At 36.1% G+C, this 23653-nt stretch overlaps 1 protein-coding gene across 1 annotated transcript in view; it reads right to left on the bottom strand.

The window, feature by feature from the left end:
• NAF1 (nuclear assembly factor 1 ribonucleoprotein) overlaps nt 1-21070 on the bottom strand; it is a 36468-nt gene extending 15398 nt beyond the window's left edge. The window contains exons 1-3 of the mRNA XM_003942717.4: nt 20520-21070; nt 18451-18628; nt 3325-3418 (exon numbers count right to left, since the gene is read on the bottom strand). Coding sequence (XP_003942766.1) covers nt 3325-3418; nt 18451-18628; nt 20520-20884 — 637 coding nt within the window. The 5' untranslated portion in view covers nt 20885-21070. The remainder of the gene's footprint in view (nt 1-3324; nt 3419-18450; nt 18629-20519) is intronic.
• Nucleotides 21071-23653: the final 2583 nt, after the last annotated feature.

Here is a 23653-nt window from a genome sequence, read left to right as displayed (position 1 = left end):
GAAATGTTTTATAACTATTTTTAATACAAAAAGCTACAATTCTAAGAAAAAAAGTAAAATATAAATCCCACAGAAAATCTGAATCATCCATTAAAGAGTCAACAAATTCAAGCTATGTATGTATTCTCAAGTGAATTTTACCAAAAATAGTGTAATCATATTTAGTCCTAAAACTACTGTTTTAAAAGAAATTTGTCTCCTTTCTCACTCTTAAATTCTTTTCTACAAAGCATTGTTAAGTTACAGGTATATGAAAAAGTTAAATAAAAGCTTCACAAAAGCATCTTCTTAAGAACAGAAGAAGTAAAAGTGCTACATCTCACAGTAATTTTTATCATTACATGAAAATTCCCTCCTCAAAAAGCAGAAGCATAATTTCCAAATCTCTTAATTCTTTTAAATGACACAAATGTTAAAGAACTGATCTACCATTAACAGAGAGAAAATACACACACAGACACACACACACACACACACACACACACTCTTTGTCTGTCTCTCTTTCTCTCTCTCTCAATAAATTTTTAGAAAATCAGAGCCACAAGTAAGAACATTCTGTTACATTACATAGATAATGCCACGTCCACTTAGGGAATAAAATATATTAATTAGTTCAGATTATTAAAATTAATTCAAATAATTTCTTTTGTATTCTAACTAATTTTAACTTCAGGCCAGATGCAGTGGCTCACGCCTGCAGCACTTTGGGAGGCTGACGAGGAAGAATGGCTGGAGCCCAGGAGTTTGAGACCAGCCTGGGCAATATAGCAAGACTTCATTTTTATTTAAAAAAAAAAAAAAAAAAAGTTAGTACTTCTGAATTCCAAATATACACATAACCAACAGATCATGGGGCAACATTTTTTGAGTTAAATCTGCTTCTGGAATGATGATGAAATATGGATTGATAACTACATGGAGCACTAACAGAATTCATTTTCAATCATCATTTCTTCCTAATCGTCATTTCTTCTGCAAGGGGTTGCAGAAGAGTCAAATTAATTACAGGAAAACTAAAAACCACCTAATCCAATGCCCTCATCTTATAGAAAGATAAGAAAATAAAGATTTAAGAAAGTCCCTTGTAACAATTAAGGCAAGGCCAATTCCATTATCACCAGAACCTAGACCTAGTTCCTGTGTTCTTTCTATAACACAACTGTGTTTCCACAGACCCATTCTCTTATTACAATGATTCTGAGCAGCAGGCAGTTTCAGGTAGATGGATACAAATTAACTTACAGGTTTGTACCGTATTAATAAACATTTTCAAAGATTTTAAAACTAACGTTCTGAAAGAATGAACTAGGACAAGATCACTAACTTCATGACATCTCTCCACCTCTACCTATAAGAATAATATCTAATTAGCCTCATGTTTTTTCCAAATTAAAACAAAACAAAAAAGGCATAGTTTGTAGGGCTGCAAAATGCAAACCCAAACTCTCTCTTTTCATCTTTAGCTTCTTTAAATTCATAGATTATTTTTGCCTAATATAATAATACTTATTTTTCTTTTTGTGTAATTTGTTCCAAATAATATTAGATATTTTAGGCTTCCAAAACAGAGTAGGCAACAGTGGCATGTGCTGATTTTGACTCATTTGCTCTTTATTCCCATTAGGTTGAGAATTTTTTTAGTCTATGTTAGTTAAAACAGAATTGTTAAAAATGCAAAAATGGGCCAGGCACAGTGGCTCACGTCTGTAATCCCAGCACTTTGGGAGGCTGAGGTAGGCAGATCATGAGGTCAGGAGCTTGAGACCAGCCTGACCAACATGGAGAAAACCCATCTCTACTAAAAATACAAAATTAGCCAAGCATGGTGGTGTGCACTTGTAAGCCCAGCTACTCTGGAGGCTGAGGCAGGAGAATCACTTGAACCCAGGAGGTGGAGGTTGCAGTGAGCCGAGGTCACATCACTGCACTCCAGCCTGGGCAACAAGAATAAAACTCCATCTCAAAAAAAAAAAAAAAAAAAAAAATTTCTGTATACATCAAGTCTAATAAATGTTTAAATCATACTATATAAGAAATTAGTTGCCTGTTTGATTTATCTTCACATATTATTAAATACCATAAGATAACTCTAAAACTAGTAAATGTAATGATTCCAGAATCATGGAGTTTTAATTATTTTTGAAAACAAGGTTCACTTTAATATACATTTTTATTAATAAACTTATAAAGTATAAAATTATTAAGTTTTTTTTTTAAATATTGATATAGACACTGTTAGAAAAAAGTCAAAAGAAAAACTCCCAATTCAACCACTGACTCATTATACAACTGGTCCCAAGAGCGACTACCTTGAATTTTTCTATGTCCTTATGTCCTGTGGAGGCTGGTGAGCAATCTAGGCCCTCTTCACATTTCCAAAATCCTATTACTTGGTCAGTGCTAAGCTCTATTTTCAGGCGTACCCTACTGTGAGTTAATAGTACCTACATTAACAAAATCTCACATACCAACCTCACATATTGGGGCTAAAGAAATCTAAAATATTAAGTTCTCTTATATAGCAGTTTCATATTTTGTGCATTAATACATCAGTATTAAATCACTAAACTTTCTAACTTACACGTTTTTAAGACAAAATCAAAGGTGGCGAGTAGAATGGCGCCCCCAGAGATATCCACACTCTAATACCTGAATCTGTAAATACATTTTTAAGAGCCTTTGCAGATGTGACTAAAGTTGAGGAACTTGAGATAGAGGAGATTATCCTGTATTATGCAGATACTCGATCTAAAAAGTCTTTGAAAGCAAAGAACCTTTCCAGATGTGGTTAGAGTGAGGTGAGACACTGGAAGAAGGCTCAGAGACAGATACTCCATTACTGGCTTTCAGGACGAAGAAAGAGAACCAAAAGCCGAGGAATGTGGGCAGGCTCAAGAAGCCAAACAGAGCAAGGAAATAAGATTCTCCCCTAGTATCTACAGAAAATAACTCAGTCCAGTTAACATATTTGATTTTAGCCCACTGAGACCCACATGAGAACTGTATGATCAATCTGTGCTGTTGTTAAGACACTATGTTTGTAGTAATTTGGTAGAGAAACATTAGAAAACTAACATATCGACTTAAAAGAAACTTCTGGAGGAAGTACGTTAGTAAAGCCAGACATTTAAATTTCTATGAAGAAACTCTATGTATAATTTTAGTACATGAAAATTGAATTTTATCCCTTCAAACTATGACATGTTACTTACATATTTAAAAAACAATTTACTAGTCATAAAGCCACTAATTCAATTATTAGTGTGTGTTCAGATATAATTAATTTTTTAATGATTCTTTTTATTAATAAAATTCTTTACATACCTAGTTGTTCAATAATACTTGAAACCATCCCAAGAGGCTTTAATTCAATATCTTCAGGCAGAATAATAGTGAGTTCTTCAACAGAAGGCAGTTCCTACAATTTAAAAAAAAAAAAAAAAAAAAGCATTAATCTTCCTCCAGCTTCAACAACTTAAAAAAGATAAGATAAATTTTCCATTTAAAGTGCTACACGTATTGGAAGATGTAACAGTAAGTGCTTAGAGCATCTCTTTAATGTTATCCTTCTAGTGGTTGCAAAGGCTTGTGACAGCACTTCTCTCCCTCCAACATTTCTCCACCTAAGTGACTCCACATGTCTTAAGTATAAACCCCAAATTCAGTTACACTAAGAACACAGACATAAGTACTGTTCTAGATTCTTTCAATCACACCTCAACAAGAGACTCCCTGCTTCCTGTAAAAAAAGGCTATTATCAGTCAGAGACATTCCATTTGAAAAGAAGTAATTCTACTGGTAACTACAATTTCCGTAGAAAAGTTCTTTTAACGGTCTTGTTAAATCAGTTAATTAATTAGTTTGACTGTGATTAAACAGTAGAACAAAGAAGCAGCAATCTTTGCTGGGACTGTGTGGAGAAGAGTTGAATGACTGGCCTCTTCAGGAAAAAGAAAAGGACACCTATCAGTGAAATACTAAAGAATGTAGGCTTTAGCCTATAAAAACTGTGAAGGTATTGCTAGATACCTTCTTTCTCTAGGTTAAAAAATAAATTTCTTTACACCTAAAGATTTATCTTTTCTTATCCAGCTGCAAACTGCATCTCAGTTGCTATGGAAACTAGACATTGAAGTACAGATGAGGTTGAAGAGAAGTCTAAGAATAAATCTACCTTAGCCTTTAGATTAAAAACAAAGCTTTCTGTTCTTGACCCTTGCTAAATGATATTAACTCTCAGAAGAAAGCTTTTCCTCAAGAATTCTTGAAGTGCAAAGACCCTACCAATGGCATTTTAAGAGTTAAACTGAGAGAAGGGTAACTTTTGGAGAAATGTCGGAAAAGATGGGAAAATCTACATAATACAAAGTGTACTGCAGATGAAATCTTGAGTAATCATATCACCCCTATGGAAACTTAAACTAGGTTCTTACCAGAGTTGATAAGCAGACATCTAAAATACACTGCATCTGGAATATGCTATTTTCAGATAATGGGTAACTTACGGAGAGCAACACTATGAGTCTCAACCAACTGATGCAGAAGAAAGTCAGAAACATGCCTCTGTATGGCTAGTCTGCCTGGTGTTAGAGGAAATTATTTTGTTTTATCCATCAGAAATTTTCTGAGTACTTTTAAGGAGAGAACAACCACTTGTCTTTTCATTATATTAAATGTAGAAAGCCTAATCTTGGGAAGAGCATGGTTTGAAAGTGGTTCATGTGTATATCAAAATGAAGGGAGTTTAGTTATTAGAACAAATGAGGCACTGAATAGCCTTTTCACAGAAATCCTTAGCTAAAGAAATCTCAGACCTTGTTAAATACAAGACTAGATACTTATAATTTTGGGGGACTGCAGAGTAGAGGGCTTTAATGATATTTTAGAGGGCAACTGTGAGAGGAGTCTCACACAGACTCTGGTTCTGGGAGTGGTACCTCTTGTAAAGTGGCAAATGTCACTGGCTAATCCAGAAGTACAGTGACAAAATCTGTCCCATTGCCTAGCCAAATTATAAGATATAGAACAAAAATGTCATTACTTTTGGATTGGGATGAAGCCTACTGGTTAAATATTCTCAAACAAATAAGCACTATTTAACCCGCATGAAAGGCTCCTGGTTTTGTTATTTTCTATTATGAGGAATAAAAGCCCATATAATGTAATATTTATGTTTTCATATAAATCTAAACTGATATTGTTTTGCTTCTGTTGTGGTTTGTTTAAAGTATAAAAGTAAAACATGTTCCTATTTTGAAAAAGGGAAAAACTCAAGCAGTATGGAAGGATACAAAGTAAAAAGCAAAAATTCCTCTACTCTATTCCTTTCAACTACCCAATTCCAAGCCACATAGATAGCTAACATTATCTTTCAAATATATTTACTATGCAGATACAAATTTTAATTCTAACTTCAAAGTATTTTTTACTGAAATAAAATATCCATATTTTAATGGAACCAAAAAAAAAAAAAAAACAAAACACTCATATAGCCAAGACAATCCTAAGCAAAAAGAACAAAGGTGGAGGCATCACGTTACCTGACTTCAAACTACACTACAAGGTTACAGTAACCAAAACAGCATGGTACTGGTACCAAAACATATAGACCAACGAAACAGAACACAGTTCTCAGAAATAACACCACACAGATACAGCCATCTGATCTTTAACAAACAGCAAAAACAAGCAATGGGGAAAGGATTCTCTAATAAGTGGTGCTGGAAAAACCTGCTAGCCATATACAGAAAACTGTAATTGGACCCTTTTCCCACACCTTATACAAAACTTAACTCAAGATGGATTAAAGACTTAAATGTAATGTAAGACCTAAAACCATAAAAACTCTAGAAGAAAACCTAGGCAATACCATTCAGAACACAGGCATGGGCAAACACTTCATGATTCAAACACCAAAAGCAATGGCAACAAAAGCCAAAATTGACAAATGAGACCTAATTAAAGAGCTTCTGCACAGCAAAACAAACTATCATCAGAGTAAACAGGCAACATACAGAATGGGAGAAAATTTTTGCTATCTATCCATCTGACAAAGGGCTAATATCCAGAATCTACAAAGAACTTTAAATAAGTTTACAAAAAAAGTGGGCAACGGATATGAATTGACACTTCTGCAAAGAAGACAATTACACAGCCAACAAACATATGAAAAAAAGCTAACCATCACTGGTCATTAGAAAAAGGCTAATCAATCCCATAATGACATATCACATTTCATACCAGTTAGAATGGCAATCAAAAGTCAGGAAACAACAGATGCTGAAGAGGATGTGGAGACACAGGAATACTTTTACACTGTTGGGGGGATTGTAATTAGTTCAACCATTGTGGAAGACATTGTCGCAATTCCTCAAGGATCTAGAACCAGAAATACTATTTGACCCAGTAATCCGATTACTGGATACATACCCAAAGGATTATAAGTCATTCTATTATAAAGACACATGTACACACATGTTTATTGTGGCACCGTTCAAAATAGCAAAGACTTGGCACCAACTCAAATGCCCATCAATGAGACTGGATAAAGAAAATTTGGCACATATGCACCATGGAATACTATGCACCCATATAAAAGGATGAGTTCATGTCCTTTGCAGAGACACAAAGGTGAAAGCCATCATTTTCAGCAAACTAATACAAGAACATAAAACCAAACGCCGCATTTTCTCACTCATAAATGGGAGTTGAACAATGAGAACACATGGACACAGAAAGGCAAAGATCACACACTGAGGCCTGTCAGGGGTAGGGGACTAGGGTAGAGTTACTGTTAAGATAAATACCTAATGTAAATGATGGGTTGATGGGTACAGCAAACCACCATAGCACGTGTATACCTATGTGACAAACCTGCACATTCTGCACATGTATCTCAGGACTTAAAATATAATAATTTTTAAAAATCCATATTTTAATACAAGGTACCCTTTTTACCTATCATACCCGCCACATCTTTCTATACCGAAACATAAACATATAACTAATCTTAACAGTTATGAATGTATTCCACCGTATCGGTGGTACTATACTACACTAGCCACCTGACACAACATGTATCTGCCCTTTTAAAATTTTTGCCACTTCACACAATGATACATCAAACATTCTTTAACATATATCTTTGTGTAACTCCTGTGATAAATAAAAGTGGTCCTGATAGATTAAAACATACGAATGTTTAAAATTTTGACAGATACTGCTAAATTTCTTCTTAAAAATGTCACATCAATTCACATTTCCACAATGTATCAGAGGTTTCCCCATTCTCTTGCCATTACTAGTAAGTACACTTTAAATCTTTGCCAGTTTTATGAGTATAAAATAGTATCTTGCTTTGACAGGAATTTCTTCATTCATAGTGAACATCCTTGAATGTATCCTGGCCATTTTTATATGTGTTATGAATTGTTTCTTGTATGTTACACGTTTTTGGAGGGCTTATCTTTCATTAATTTATTTTTTAAAAATTGGATTTTTAAGAACATTTGTCTTTTATCAGATATGTTGCAAATATCCACTCTCTTATGCCCCAGAATGTTTTTTAGCTAAACGATTTAAACTAAATAATTTTGGTTGTCTAGTCAACCTTTGGCATTTTAATTTTTATGTAGTCAAGTACGTAATTTTTTTTTTTTTTTTTTGGCTTTTGAAACTTGTGTCACATTTAGAAAGGTCCTCCTTATCCAAAAATCACTTAAAATTCACTATTGTTTTCCTCTAGTTTCATTTTTTAAATATTTGGGTATTTGGTCCATTCACAATTTTACTCTTGTATAAAAGTGAAGCAGTGATTGACTTTATCTTTATCAAACTACTAGACAGTTATCCTGACATGCTGTAGAATAATCCATCTTTTCTTTTAATAATTTGAAAAACAAACTTTAACATATACTAAGTACACTTACTTATATATATTAGTTGAGTTTTTCACTGAATCTCCATTCAGTTTCACTGATCTAGTTCAGCGTCAGTACTTAACTATTTTAACAACTGTGGTTTTCATAAAACATTTCAATTGAGATGGCAGGCTAGTTCCTTTACTCACACTATAAATATTTTTCCTCTTCGAATTTTTTTTCAACTGTTCTCACGTTAATCTTGCTAAACTTCCAGAACTATTTTGTCATACTGGTGTCATTGACTGAGATCACATTTAATTACAGTTGCCTTTATGAAGGGTCCTACACAGTGCTTAGGCTTATTTCACTCTACTTTATATATTACTTGCTATAATAAATTCCTAGTTACTGAATATATTTTATGGCTATTGCAAATAAACCTGAGTAATGCCTGAACACAAGTATCATGCTGAAATTTACTTTTAGTAATTTTCTTGTATATTTATTATACAACCGTATTTTCAAAGAGTAAGTTGTCCTTCTTTTCAATATTAGTACAACATGGCTTTCATTTTTCAGATATTGACAATTCCAGCATCTCAAATATGAAACAACTGTGATGACAGTGGACATATCTAATAGGAATGTTCCAAATCCTAAGCATAATGATGCACTTTTATTGGAACTTTCTAATGAGTTAAGAAAGCATCCATTTATTCGAATTCTAATAAAATTTTTAAAATCAGAAATAAATTGAGTTTTATCAAATGCTCTTTCCATCATTTTGAGATCATTTATAAATTAATTTTTTGTACATTGAGCAGTTCAGTCTACAGGGTCTAATGAAGTCCTGATGCTCTGCTCTAAGGAATAGTAGGAGACATCCAGTATGAGGAAAATAAGGGGAAATATATAAAGCCAGATTATTTGTAGTGTGGCAGGGACTCACAGTTTTGGTCAAAAACAGTGTCTGGCAGGTCCTCTTAGTTCCTGTTGCTCTACTGTGTTTCCAACCTATGTACCAGAAGAATGAAAAGTTTTGCCCACAAAGGGGAAGGTTCTCTGCTTTTGTGTAGAATCAAACTTAGGGGAAAACAAACAGACACTGTTCCCTGTAATCACCACTGTATTTCCAATACCTGTTCAGTTATCCTAGTACTCTGTAATGAATGTACAGTTTCCTGAGCATTACTAAAAAAGGGTATAGTGGTAGGCACCTGTAATTCCAGCCACTCAGGAGGTTGAGACAGGATTTGAACCCAGGAGGTGGAGGTTACAGTGAGCCAAGACTGCACCACTGCACTTCAGCCTGGGTGACAAGAACAAAACTACATCTCCAAAAAAAAAAAAAAAAGACCAATGAAATCTCACCCCAAATACTCCACAAAACATAAAAAGTATATAAAAAGTTAACAGTATATACAAAACATGTAAGAGATAAGTAAACCAACCTTGTACAATTCCAGGTTAAGAGTCTGTTATAGAGTCTGCCTTTGAAAGTCCAGTTAAATGAAGACATATAAAGTCATTTTGAGAAAGGCACATATTTGGGGGGACTGAATTAAGGGAAACTAGATCTATTTGTTTCTTTTAAATGAGCACACTAAGAGAGGAGGACAAAGAGGAAAAAAAAACCCAAACTCCAACAAGAAGGCACCCAAGAGATGTGTTTTCCATGAAAAAATGTTGGAGGTTCAGAGAACTTAAGGTTTGAAAGGGACAGATCTCTTAAAAGTTCTAAAAGCAATTTCCTTTGGAGCATGTCAGACAAGGTAACAGAAGATTTTTGTCTTGATGTATGAATGTCAAATGTCATCGTCTTTCTCAACTAGCAGATTTAATGTATTGTATCACTACTAAGCCTAGTCATCCTTTACCAAACTATCCTGCTGCTTTGCTTTTTTCTAAACACATTGTTGTCTAACATTTCTATATTTACTTCATGCCCATTTCTCTAACTAGACAATAAAACCAACCATAACTAGGACCTTTTTAGTCCTAATCATAACTACGAACTACTTAGTCTTGCTCATTGCTATAGTACCCAAAAGATGGCTAACGTGTAGCAGGCGTTAAGGATTAATATATATTTATTAAATGAACTCATCTACCTCATCAGTTCAAGTTCAACAAAAATCTCAGAAGTCAGTCTTTTTTAGTCTGAGCAGAAATCAGCTAATGAAAATATAACCTGATATAGAATCCTCGAAGAATGAGAAAGACCTAAACCTAATCTCAAAAATAAAATTTAAAAGCCAGGCTTCCAAGGAAGCTTAACTGCCTAGGATTGATGCGTAGATACCTCTGGGTTGCAGCAGTGAACACTAATACAACTATAGATTAAAACTTGATTCCCTGATAACACAGCTGCTGCTTCTCCTAGGATAATGACTAAATCTAAATCTCAGATACAAAATCTCCTTTGAGGAAATAAAAAATCAATCACTCTGCTTTTCCACATATAAGGAAAGGAGGTATATGTGTGACAGAGAAGAGAAACACACTAACACAATCCAATAAGGGGGAAAATACCGCCAGAAAACATACTGTGAGACATTACCATTTTGGCAGTGCACAAAAGATACAAAGAATCAGAAGTAAAAGGCATACTAATAAACTGAAAAAACTGAAGGCAGAGGTGATAAAAGAGGCGTGGGATAGAAAGACCTTCATTACAAACCAAGGGTACTAAAAATAAAAGACAAAGCAATTTAGTGCAGATTAATTTATCAGCCTAGATTACCCTGCAATCCTTGTTAAAAGAATGGTGAGTAGACAGGAAAGACTATTTATTTTATTTACTCAATATTAGCTACAAATTTAAATTTAATTAACTAAAATTAAATAAAATTTAACATTCAGTCTTCAGTCACACTAACGACATTTCAAGACAGCACAATACAGACATTTCCATTACTGGAGAAAGCTCTATTACACAGCACTGCTATACATTCTCACACATCAAAAAAGCCCTCCATTACAAAACATATACCCAGGTATTAATAATACCAATTTATTTCTGGCCTTAATACAGGTATAATTTTAAGACCACATTTTAACAGCATGTACCATATTACTAACAAAGTCTTAACGCTAACCTGAATACTCGGGAAATGAAGATTTGTGATAAATCTACATTTTAATTTTACTGTTTTCCAAAATTAAAATGCAACCAAAAATCTATTCTGGATGTACATTATCTGCAGTGAGAAATAATTGTTTTATCATGCAAATAAATTATGATCATAAATGTTTACTAACAAAAAAAATCAAAGAAGAGAAAGTTTTTCTGCACCCATTTATTCAAGACTTGTATACATAACAAAGGGTAGGAAAGGAAAAGAAGAAAACTATTTCATTCACATGAGCAAATGAAAAGTCTGCATGGAAATAAAAATCCCCAAATATCACAGCACTTGGCACATGAACTACTAAAATCCAACCTACTAAATAAACTCGATCATTTATTTTCTGCGCACTACAGAGTTCCAAGTCAAAGCCTTTACTGAGAGGAAATATAATCCAAGCAAATACAATTTTTAAAAGCTTACATTAGATGATACATTCATCCTCCACTTTGAGAGAATATGCTACATAATTATTATTCAGGAACCAAATAATGAGAAGGTCCAAATGACCAGATTCCAATGTTGCTATGCAGGTCTCCACAAACACTAAAAACACAGCAGTTTAGCATGTACTTATTAATAGTTCAGAATCTGCTCCTCCCCACTTATATGACTTCAGACAAGTCTCTTTCTTTCTGGTTTCATTTTTCTTATCTACGAATAGTAAGGAAACTGAGCAAAAGTTCTAAACAGTTGTACAAATAGTTAACAACAATTTAAATGTCCAGTTGCATGTAATCAAAAAGACCACACATTAATATAGAAATTACATACTAGATTTGAACAAAAAATTACCGTCCTCTGTGATAGCAGATACTCATAACTATGGCACTAAAGAAATGCAAGATCCTAATCAGACTTCTGGAATGTCCATGAAAGAGCAATTATTGTCTATGTTGTAAAATTATTATATTTTAATTCTCTGACATCTGTATGGCCTACAAGGTTAATCAGCTAAGCAAAATATTCAAAAGAGTAACATCAAAAATCCATCCTATTAAAAATTAATTTATAGACCTATCAGTCAAAAAATGTGTGCCTAAAACTTTCAATGCAAAAATGGAAGGATAAAACTTAAAATTTACAACATCCTTGACTTTTCTAGCATTTGTGAAGGCTTATGGAGCAAAAAAAAGGAATATCAGTAATTTGATGACTTTCTGAAGCAAAATTATCTAAAGAACCTTCAGTTGAATCTTCACTCACAAATATAACAAAAAGATAGCAGAGGTTGGCAGGGGAAGGAATCAAACATTCCAAATGAAAACAAATCCTTTTTGGTGTCAATTTGGAGAAAACTGAGAAAAGTGAAGAAGGTGGAATGAAATTATTTAACCACTTTTCTCATGTTACCCAACATAGGACATGCATGTGGCAGCCAATTACCTGATGCTATTAGGTGAGCCTTCACAGATATGGTTGGAAAGTAGAATCCAATCTCTGGAGTACTGAGAGCCATGACTGAATTTTTTTTTTTCTCTATAGCTGGTAAAACATTGGAAAAAAAAATGGATTAGGTCTGTACACTTTGTGTCAACTATGACCATACTTAACATATAGTTGAATTCATTAACCTCTTCAGGAGAAGTAATTTTACAAGTTTCCACGGAACTCAGCTATTTATCACCAGTAAGCATTAGTGCCCTCATTACCCTACTGTGCATGACAGTAAACTTAAGACTAAGACAAGCCAATTAAAAAATGAGGGTCAACACTTCCTTGAAGTATCTTGATACTTTTTTTTAAATGAATACATTATCAACCTGTTTTTCTCTAAAATTACTGTTAGAGAAACAAAGTTCATAAGAATACCTTCAAAATTTGATTTTCGTAAATATAAAACTGAAATAAAACTATAATCCATCTCAATAAGGAAAAAATCTCCAGCAATGAATATAATTCTAAGCATCTTTTATGTTAATTGAGTCCATATTTCATCAACTTTAAGACACTGATTTTATATATCCCTAAGATAAAAGGACTGGCAAATGACTGTAAAATGCGATAGATTATTGGCCCGATTTTTTCAGAAATCCTTATTATTTAACTGATACGGGGAATAAAACTGTCATGTGACAGGCTTGGTTCTTTCCTTGGCAAAGGTTACAACTGTTCCTTTCCAATCTATTGTTCCACCTCAGCTCAAGACATGGCGTCTTCCTTGACCACTGCAGTACAAGTTACCCTCCCCCCCTTCCACTCAATCCTATCACTTCCTGTGTGCAGTACTTATCTGACATTCAGCCATCAACTCTCTGGTGTTACTGTGCTTTCAGCTAAACTGTGTATGCTCACTCTCTAGTTCGATTGCTCTTCCACAGACATTTGTCCTTATCTTCTACAGCAATCAGCCGAATTGACTTATTGGAAACTACTGAGGAATGGTGGATTCTAAAAAATTGAATGTTTCTGTGTAATAATAATTATATATGTATATATACAGGACATATATGGATACTCTACTGAATAAAACAGTACTTATTTTATGTTGACGGATCATTCATGCCTCATGTAAGCTTTATTGAAATAATTCTATAAAATGCAATACAAAACTTTAATTAAAAAAAAACCCTAGTATTATTTTTGAAGAACACTGAATATTAATGAAAAAAATGATCTATTTTAAGTATATAAACCATTGTTTAAATAACAAGCACTTTGGAAAGAATGTTAGTGCTAGCGAAGTGTATTCTAAAATAGAATTTTACAGTTCCAAATATACCTACAGTCATAAAAGCCTAAGTTAAAAGAGGCCTTCATTCAGGACAAAACTTATAAACCAAGCTAGGCCTTGAAAACAATACATTCAATTGATAATTACTAAGTGTAGACCAAGATGCAATACAATTTCATGTATGATGGGAGATTAAATAGGCACGAAATATTCTACTGCAACTTCTAACCACTTGAGGTGGTTCAGATATTTCCATATACGCATATTAGGACATTTTAGAATGTGTTCACACTGCTACAATCAGGAGAATAGAATGTACTCAACCTAACTACCAAATGCAATTATCTTATAAAATAAGCAGTCATCAAAGTATGACAGCTAAATTTCCCCCAAAATTGCCAACAGGTGTTAATTTTTTTTTCTTGGTCACGCTACAGTATATGCCTAGATACACAGTATTATTCCTACTGAAGTATTATCTGTTTCTTATCTCCATAAACATTGTGCTTATAATTTTAAAATGTTATGTCAAGCCTTTCAGGTTTTCAGAAATTTTTTTTTCTTGGTCATACTACAGTATATGCCTAGATACACATTATTATTCCTATTGAAGTATTATCTGTTTCTTATCTCCATAAACATTGTGCTTATAATTTTAAAAAGTCACGTCAAGCCTTTCAGGTTTTCAGAAAACAATGAGCACTAATTTATAAAACTCATTTCTGATTAAAACCTTAAAAATCATAATCCCAAATGTTTTTATGACTCTACATTTTTAATTACACTTGATACATCTGAATGAAGAGTTCAGGGCATAAACTGCTGAAAAAATTCTTCAAAAGGAACCTTGATTTTCCAATTCACTGAAACACTGACTACATTCTAAGTGGCTCAATGTAGTTCCAATGTTGTAATATGTACGCTGCATTACAGTGACTGTGTAGGTTATATATAAACCTTCTGAGCATTAAAGAAGAGTTGTTTAAAAAAGCAATTTTATTTGGTTAAACTTATATAATTGTCACATGAAGAGATCCGCTTAGGATTCTCCTTTTTCACTGCCACTATAGCTCACTAATTCCTCTTTTATTCTCTTCCTCCTTACGATACCCTCCCATTAAAAAATTATATCCTTTCTAAGGTTTAACAACAATCATAAAGTTACTTCACTGTAGTTCTCTTATACCTAAAGATCTGCATTGTATACAGATCAGAGATCTAACAACCCACAATGCAAAGAGTTAAAGAAATAGATCCAGAGAGGTGACATTTCTGCTTGAGGCACTGACTAAATGGAGGTAAAAATTAAGTCAAGAATGCCTGAGTGACAAGAAACTGCTAGAAAACACTTTAGAAAGTGGTTGGACATAAAATTGGGTTAAACTGCGCTAAATTGGGCATGTCTATGTCCAGATCTCTGAACGTCCAGCACAAATTCTAAAATTGGTTTTAACCATTTGGCACATTTTAATTTGTGTATACCTTTTAGCAAAGACAATATGGACAGAATACTTCATTAATTTTCTTCAGAATTTTATTAGATAGTTAACAGACCACATGGAGCTTGAAGCTCCATCTAGCTAAGATACACACAATCTCTGCTGCTTAAGAATCTAAGTAACATATCAGGAGGCCTGAACAAAATGGCACATATCACACCAGCTAGGACTAGTTGTGGAGAGGAGACAGTTCCCTGAAACAGTGAAGTCATTTTCTTTATTAAAAAAAAAAACAAAAAAACTAAGCTAAACAACAGGACTGTCCCAAAAGTAAGCAGAGAAATACAACACTAATTAGCCAGTTCACAGGATATGAAAAGCAACAGATGCCATATTTAGAGCCAGAGATACAGAAATTCATGCATAAACTGAATTAAAAAGATAAATCTGGCCAGGTGCAGTGGGTCACGCCTGTAATCCCAGCAGTTTGGGAGGCTCAGGCAGGTGGATCACCTGAGGTCAGGAGTTCAAGACAAGCCTGGCCAACACGGCAAAACGCCATCTCTACTAAAAATATGAAAAAAGTTAGCTGGGCGTGGTGGTGCATGTCTATAATCCCAGCTACCTGGGAGGCTGAGGCAGGAGAATCACTTGAACCAAGGAAGTGGAGGTTGCAGGGAGCCAAAATCTCACCACTACACTTCAGCCTGGGCAACAAGAACAAAACTCCATCTCAAAAAAAAAAAAAAAAAAAAAAAAAAAAGATAAATCTACAGATAAACAGAGGAAACCAGCCAATAATGAAAGACTAAAACGACATACAGAGAATTGTGAGACTATCCAAGAGGGCATGTAAAAGAAACAGTGTGACTAGCCCTCATAGCTGCCTTAGTTCCCAGCTGCTTTCAAATAAACCTCCAGTCTCTGCTCCCCATAACGAGTCCAACATAAGTCACACATGATAACCACTTCCAAGTATTTCCCTTTCCCTCTACAGAGTATAACCTGTTATTACTGTCTGCCCAGCACCCCATTTTGGAATGAATATAAGCTCCCTTTCCTGTGAAAGATAAACCATTCCATGTGGTTTATACAGGGCTCATATCACATCCAACACCCCATCCTTATAATACATACACATTCACACTCCCTTTCTGTCAACTGGCTCTTATGCACTCCCACCCTCTCTCTCACTAGCCCACGTGCTCTTTCAAGTGTTCATTTTCCTACACATGCTCTCCTCACTCTCTCCTACACGCTCACCTACACAAACAGGAGTGACTATGTGACTCACAGCCAAGTAATCTGAATACCCATTCCACTAGCCTCAATGACTTGTTCAAGGCTGTGTAACAGACCACAGGCCAGCAAAAGTCATCTCCATCACTTTCATGCAAGATTCTATCAGTGGTCAAACTGCCAGCCCTGAGAAACGGACAAAGAGGCAGACTGCTAACACACTACATACCTGTGACTATACACTAATCTTAGTACTCAGGACAAAGCCATTTTTTTTCCCTTAAACTTAAGATTTGAAACCCTGAAGAAGTCCTAATATCTTCAAGACCTGTAAGCCAGAGATTTCAGGCAGACTGGGGAACTCATCCATTCCTCTACCTATCTCTAGCAGCAGAGTAGTCTGAAGGACTTCTAGTAAGTTTCCCAAATAAAGACTGTAAACTGCCTCTTCCATCACTCCCAAAGAGCTGTTGTCACAGAAAGGAACAGACCAACCTACCATTCCAAGCTTGAAAAGCTAAAAACATTCACATGAAATTTTGTCTCTTGAGGCAAACGTACACTTAAACAATTCAATAGCACTTTAGCAACTAAATTTATTTGTCTCCACTTGATTTACTGTCTATGTCCCTCCATTAGTCACTATGAGAGCAGAAATTGGATTGGTCTTGTTTACAGCCCCTGGCAAATGGCAGATGTGCTATAGTAATTTCTTAAAGAATAAATATAAAATGCCTATTCACACACTCATTCTATAATCATATATTACTTTGGCCTGAGAACCCATTATCTGTAAAGTACTCTACTAGGCACTATGGGAGTTAAAAGGACCACATATGAACTAAATCATCAAAGAACTTGTACCTGGACTCTTTGTGGCCACAAATCCTTCTTGATCTTCTGATGAAAACAGGGGCATTTTGTCTAGAAAAATACCTAAACAAATATGCTAAGACTTTGCATTAAATTTGAAGAAATTCTTAAGGTAAGAATTCCAGATCTAGTAAGATAAGACAAGGATATGTATGCATTTACAGAAGTACTGTGGTCTTTTCTTTGTTGGTTATTGTACTCAATAAGAAACTTATGTAGAAAGATGATCAAGAGACAAGCAAATAAGACCAAACAAGTCTCCTACTTTCAGAAAATAGCTGTAAGTTGGGAGCCTTTGTGTACAAAGACCACTAAGAAATACCAACATATCTGGAGCATGAAAACATGAGCCACTGATGAAGTTGCAAACAAATCCCAAGGCTTTCAATGTATAAAGCAAAGTGAGACAGAAAATTTCTTGTTACGAGTAGAGAAAAAGACAAATAATTAACATTGGTAGAATCCATTCATAAAAAAAGGCTCCGGAGTCCTGTAGGCTTTATTTTTTCAAATCTTGCATTAAGCTATCTCAACAATTTAAGTGTTATATAATAATTATGATTGGTGATCATTAAATATTTTTAAAGCATTAATAATTAAAAGTACATGCAGGGGTGGAAAAAAAACAATGTGGTAACATAGCCTACATTCTGAAATTCTTCTGAGAAGCCTCTTGGGTCACAGGTTTCAGTCAGACTAGTATCGTCCTCCCAAAAATGGTTTACAGCATACAAGGAAATAACCTTTAAGAGTTAACTTTGCAAACCAAACCTATCACGTGCCAATAAATACCATTCTATAATTAACTGTAATAATAAAAACACTCCAAAAACTTCAAGTAAACAGGAATCCTAACAAGTCCAACCCTTTGAATTTCACTTTCTACTTCTCTAAATGCAATCAATAAATTTTCTGACTCGTATACCAAAAAAAAAAAAAAAAAAAAAACCTCTACCTAAGAAATCTTCTTTAGAGAATCCCAAAAAATGGAAAGTTCAAAGCTGAAGTCGATGCCACAATCAGAACAATTATCAAATGTGAGAGTCAGAAGCAACCTTAGAATTATCCAGATCACTACTCTCTTTTACATAAGTAAGCCAAGACATGGCAAAAGCATGCCCATTAAGCTGAGAACGGACTTCTAATTTAAGGAACAGATATAGGCAAAATTAGATCAATATCGGTACCAGAATATATTTTAAAACATTCAAACTAAGTACATCTAAGTACTTACATTAAGAAGTAATTCATCTTTTGTTTTAAGAGGAAAATTCTTATTTTCCTTCTCAACTTGTAAATCATCGTCTCCATCTGACAGCACTGGAGGAAGTGATACACAAGAGGAAGAAGAGGAAGATGATGAGGAAGATGAAGAGGACGACGATGAGCTTGAACTATCTGAATCTGTTTCACTGCAGGAAAGAAAAAAGTTAAAAAAATAGTACAGTATTATAATGATATTAAAATAAGATTATTCAACTAAGAATACCATCTTTACTATATCTTTATTATTGCTGTTCTAATTCAAAAGCTAGCACCTCAAAGCTGATATGGTATTGGCAGAATAGTCTTTAGTCTGCCAGTAACATTTTCCAGCCTCTGCTATAACACAGATCCTCTTATGACAATAGTCTCACATATCATACACCTGTCTAAGCAAGCATGTGACAAATCACCACCAAGAAGGAACGAACTCTTGGCATGGCACCTCACTTAGGCACCAATATCCAGAGCGCTTAATTGCCAATGAGTTTCTTCTCAATCTACAGACAACTTGGGGAATCCTCAGTTACTAAATTATGTGGACATGTTCCACTTTCTGAAAACTCACTTGGTCCTTATCTTCCACATAAATTACCGTTAACAGCAACCACTGTCTCAGTTTAAATTTTGTTGGTTGGCTCCCCACTTCAAGCCCCTTTATGTACTATTTTTAAGGGTTCTCTGACTTCCTCCTCTTTCTGCATTACTTCCATGGATAATCCTATAGACGTTAATGATTTCAATAATCATCCGTGTGACATTAACGTCTAAATCTTCAGCTAGGACATCTCTGAACTCCATATCCAACCTCTCACTGCATATTGGCCACCTTTGTTATGAATGGCCTATACATACCACACTTGGAGCAAGTTAAAACAAGGAAAAGTGCATGATCCTAACTGAACCTGCTTCTCCCCTTCAGTTTCCATCTGATTTCACTGCTGACAACAGACACAAAGTTGCATCCCTTTTGATTTTTTCAAATATTTGGTATTCTCTGCCATCACCCACAAAGAGAGTTAGAAGTGGCATCCTGACACTAAGTTGGCCTATTATGATGCTATATTCCTTCTGCTTTCAAAACTTATCCCCAAATCGTCCACCATTTACTTTTCTTTGCTAGTAAAATGAACTCTGAAATCCCAAAAAATGATCATACTGCAATTTTAGTATTGCCAAGAAATCCAACCTTGTTTACAGTTACTTTCCCCTCCCAGTGTACTTCATACCCTCTCCTTCTACTCAAATCTTTCAGCCTTCTCCACTCTCCCTCTTCACTGATGACCTTCCTAAAAACTAAACTTCTCGCTTCCTCACCACGTGTCTATGTTGTTAACCTGTTTAGTACCCCACTCAACTCACTCAACTATTCGTGGACAATGTTCAGTGTGGTTTAGTAATATCCCACATGCTGGAGTTCTCTCCAGCCCAAAAGTTTCGTATTTAAAAGACAGAAGTGGGGGAAGGGGAAAAGGCTCTCATAAAACGTAAAGCATAAAATACTCCTAAATAACACTGTTTGGCTACTTTCACGAACACGTGTTACCTACAAGGACTCTATAATAAATTAACGTAATTATCAAGAGTCAGCTTTGAAACAAAATAATCCTTTTTCTGATCCTCCATGTATCTGGTTCAAAAAACAAGGCTGAGAAATGATGGGGGGAAAAAAATCAGATCGGACGTAAAACTCAATTATAACCACAAAAGTACAGCCTAAACTGAATAGTTAAGGAAATAACCTAAGATCCTCGAGTTTTCTAAAACTCATACGATCTATACATAGAACCCTTCAGGTCACCACATTTAGGAAAGAAGTGAGAACTGATTACCAAGCTCAGATTCACCACGCGACCTGCTGAAAGAGGCAGCGAATAAAGGGCAGTCAAAGCCAACACGTCAACACGTGCGCCCGCAGCATCAGCGACCTGCCCACCCGCCAGGGCCCACACGGGCAACCTCTAGGCTCCTAGGCCCCGGCGTCCCCCGCCCGTCCTACAAGACCTCTCCCCGCAGCTCTGGGTCCTGGAGGCACCCGACCTGTCCGACTCCGAGTCCGACTCCGAGGTCTCCAAGGGGTCCGGGGCCCGCGCAGGCTCTGCGGCTCCCGGGGAGGTGACGCAGTCCCCGCAGGCCGGCGATTCGGCCGGCGGCGGTGGCTGCCGCGCTGGGGTCCGGCCCGGGACGGCGTTCAGAAAGGGCTGCAGCGGCTGCTCCCCGGCAGGCTTAACCTCCACGGTCTGCCCAGTGTCCGGGGACCCCTCACGCGACGGTAGCGGCGGCTGTGTCCCTGGCGCAGGAGCAGAGCCCGGAGACGCCGCCGCTGGACCTTCGCCAACTCCAAAGCCGGTGCCATTGAATTTCAGAGTTTCCAGCTGAGCGGCAGCGGCCTCCACTACCTCCATCGCACCGCGCCAAAAACCCGAATCGGCCTGAAGACTTGGGCCCGAGGACAACCTCACGGCTCTCTCCAGAAATAAAACTTAGCCTACCGGAGCAACAGTGCCCAGACCCAACTTCCCGCGTTTCTCAGGTAACTACATGCGGAGAGACCAAAAGACACGCCCCCGCCGTTTACGCAGCGGCGCTTTCCGGGGAGTGGGTGACGTATGTGGCGCGACGGCGCTCACCCGGGACGGGACGCATGCGCCGGACCTTCGGCAGGCAGCACTGGGGAGGCCGTAAATCGGCCGTTTTCACTGCGTCGTGCAAACCGTGCAAGGCGTAAAGGCCGCTTTCTCCTGTTGCTGGATGTGAACCAAATGTGCTCGAAGCGCCAGAATGAAGCAGGAGTTATACAACAGGGGAGATGCCTGAAGAATGCTAGGTTCTGTACATCAGAAACTTGAGCCAGGAAGTCTTGACAAACACCAGTAACTTCATGAAAGTTAAATGAAGATGATCGATCGATAGATCCATCTATAGGTAGCGCATTAACCATTTATTTCAAAACTGTAACTACAACTATTCCATTTCTCTTTCGCCAAAATACCCTCAGAGAGAGCAGTAATGGACGAACTGTTGCTGTCGATGTTACAGTGATGTCTATATCATACTTGGGACTGTTTCATAGAAAGGAGAGATAAGACTGAAATGTACTCACTTAATATTGGAAACCACTAATCTAAATTGTGACGAGAACAAGCAAAAAATAGTTCTTAGGACTGAAGAGATCAGAATTTTCTGGTTTCCTAATTAGGTCTTCAATTTGATGCATCAGTCCCTGCATAGTAATTATCATTGGTACCATTTGTTAAACATGCATATGTTCTTGTTTAGCCAAGAACTGTGCTAAAGATTTTAGAAATTATTCACTGAGAATTTACTGTGCCATCTACAATAGTAGATCTTCGTAGAAATGCAAGGCAAGTGTAGTAAGAGTAAGGTTTTAAGAAGCTTACAATCTACTTGAAGTAGAGAAGGGCAATGCCCAGGAGATAAGTGGAAAGATATTTGAAATATGAAATAGAAAATCCAAGTGCAGCAGAAATGGGAAGTTAAGTAGGATTGGTAGGCCATACCATGGAAATCCTCCAAAGTGAAGAGGAATTCAAACTTGGGATATTAGTAGCACAATGATTAAGCAGAGCTCAGAGTTTTCAGCTAAAAAGACCTGTGTTCAGCCCTCAGCTCTACTATCTGTCATTGGTGTAACTGTGACTTTCAGCATGTAACCTAAATATTAATTCCCTTATCTGTAAAATAGAGATAAAAATACTAACTACCATTTTGTCATTGGTGTAACTGTGATTTTGGACAGGTAACCTAAATCTTAATTTCCTTATCCGTAAAATGGAGATAAAAACACTATCTCATTTAGTTCATGTAAGCATTAAATAAGGTTACATATAAGGGAATGGAATGTCATACATTCAGTGTGCAAAAATACTTGGAAAAAGGAACACTGTATGAACTCACAAATAAAATATTTCATTGACAATGACCTTGCAAAGACATGCAATGCAGATTTGAGAAGGGAAGACATTTGAGCCAGAATTATTCTCCAGCCAGTCACTTTGTTGCATTTTTCCAAGAATTAGGTGATAAAAGTCTGAACTAGGGTTAAAGTCAATGAAATAGATTAAAGGAAGTCCCCAGTATCAGGAGAAGAATAAAAGTACTCTAAAATTTCTGACCAAGTAAATTAGAAAGAAATTGGTATTACCAATAGAAATGGAGAAGTTGGCCAGGTACAGGGCCTCACACCTGTAATCCCAGCACTTTGGAAGCCAAGGCTGGCAGATCACCTGAGACCAGAAGTTAGAGACCAGCCTGACCAACATGGCAAAACCCTATCTCTATTAAATATACAGAACTCTATCTCTATTAAATATACATATACAGAATATGGTGGCAGGCACCTGTAATCCCAGCTACTTGGGTTGCTGAGGCAGGAGAACAGCTTGCACCCAGGAGGTAGAGGTTGCAGTGAACTGAATTGTGCCATTGCACTCCAGCTTGGGCAATAAGAAGGGCAATAAACTCCCTCTCAAAAAAAAAAAAAAAAAAAAAAAAAAAAACTGGAAAAGTCAAAAAGAGATGTGAGTATGTGAAGTTGAGGCTGAAGAAAATCTAGACAATTAAATATGTCAATAGGTATTTGAAAATAAGAAACTGGAATTTGACAGATATTAAGACCAGAAGTATAAGTTATGGGATAATCAAAACACTCATTTGTTCATTCAGTAATCATTTTCTTAACATTACTATATGGTATGCACTACATTATAACCTGTGCATACAGGAGTTAAACACAGTCCTTACCCTTAAGAAGTTAACAGTTCAATAGAAAAGTTGGAAAACAAGCAAAAAGTATTATAGTAGAGAATTGTATCATGTAAAGGCGAGAATGTATGATATGGGAAAACTAAAAACAGATAAGATAGTTGGAAAATTAAGGAAAATATACTACAAGAGATATATCATGGCTATAAGATTAATTATAGCCATAAGGCTCACTCAGTTATCTTGAGGGGCTGATACTAAATATATTTATCAATATGACACAAACTGGCCCTGAAGATTTCCACCCCTGGCCCAGGGATTTCCAGGAGACAAGGCTGCTTCAGCAGAGATACAACTTTCATGAACCTTAAAACAAAGCTTACCCTCGTAAGAATAGCTTCAACTCCCTTTATGACCTTTATGAGAAAAACACCTGATAACTGACCAAG

The sequence above is a fragment of the Saimiri boliviensis genome, chromosome 3 (assembly GCF_048565385.1).
Source record: "Saimiri boliviensis isolate mSaiBol1 chromosome 3, mSaiBol1.pri, whole genome shotgun sequence".
Classification (NCBI taxonomy): domain Eukaryota; kingdom Metazoa; phylum Chordata; class Mammalia; order Primates; family Cebidae; genus Saimiri; species Saimiri boliviensis.
Note: the sequence above shows the minus strand (reverse complement) of the source record. Positions and strands in the feature narration are given on the sequence as shown.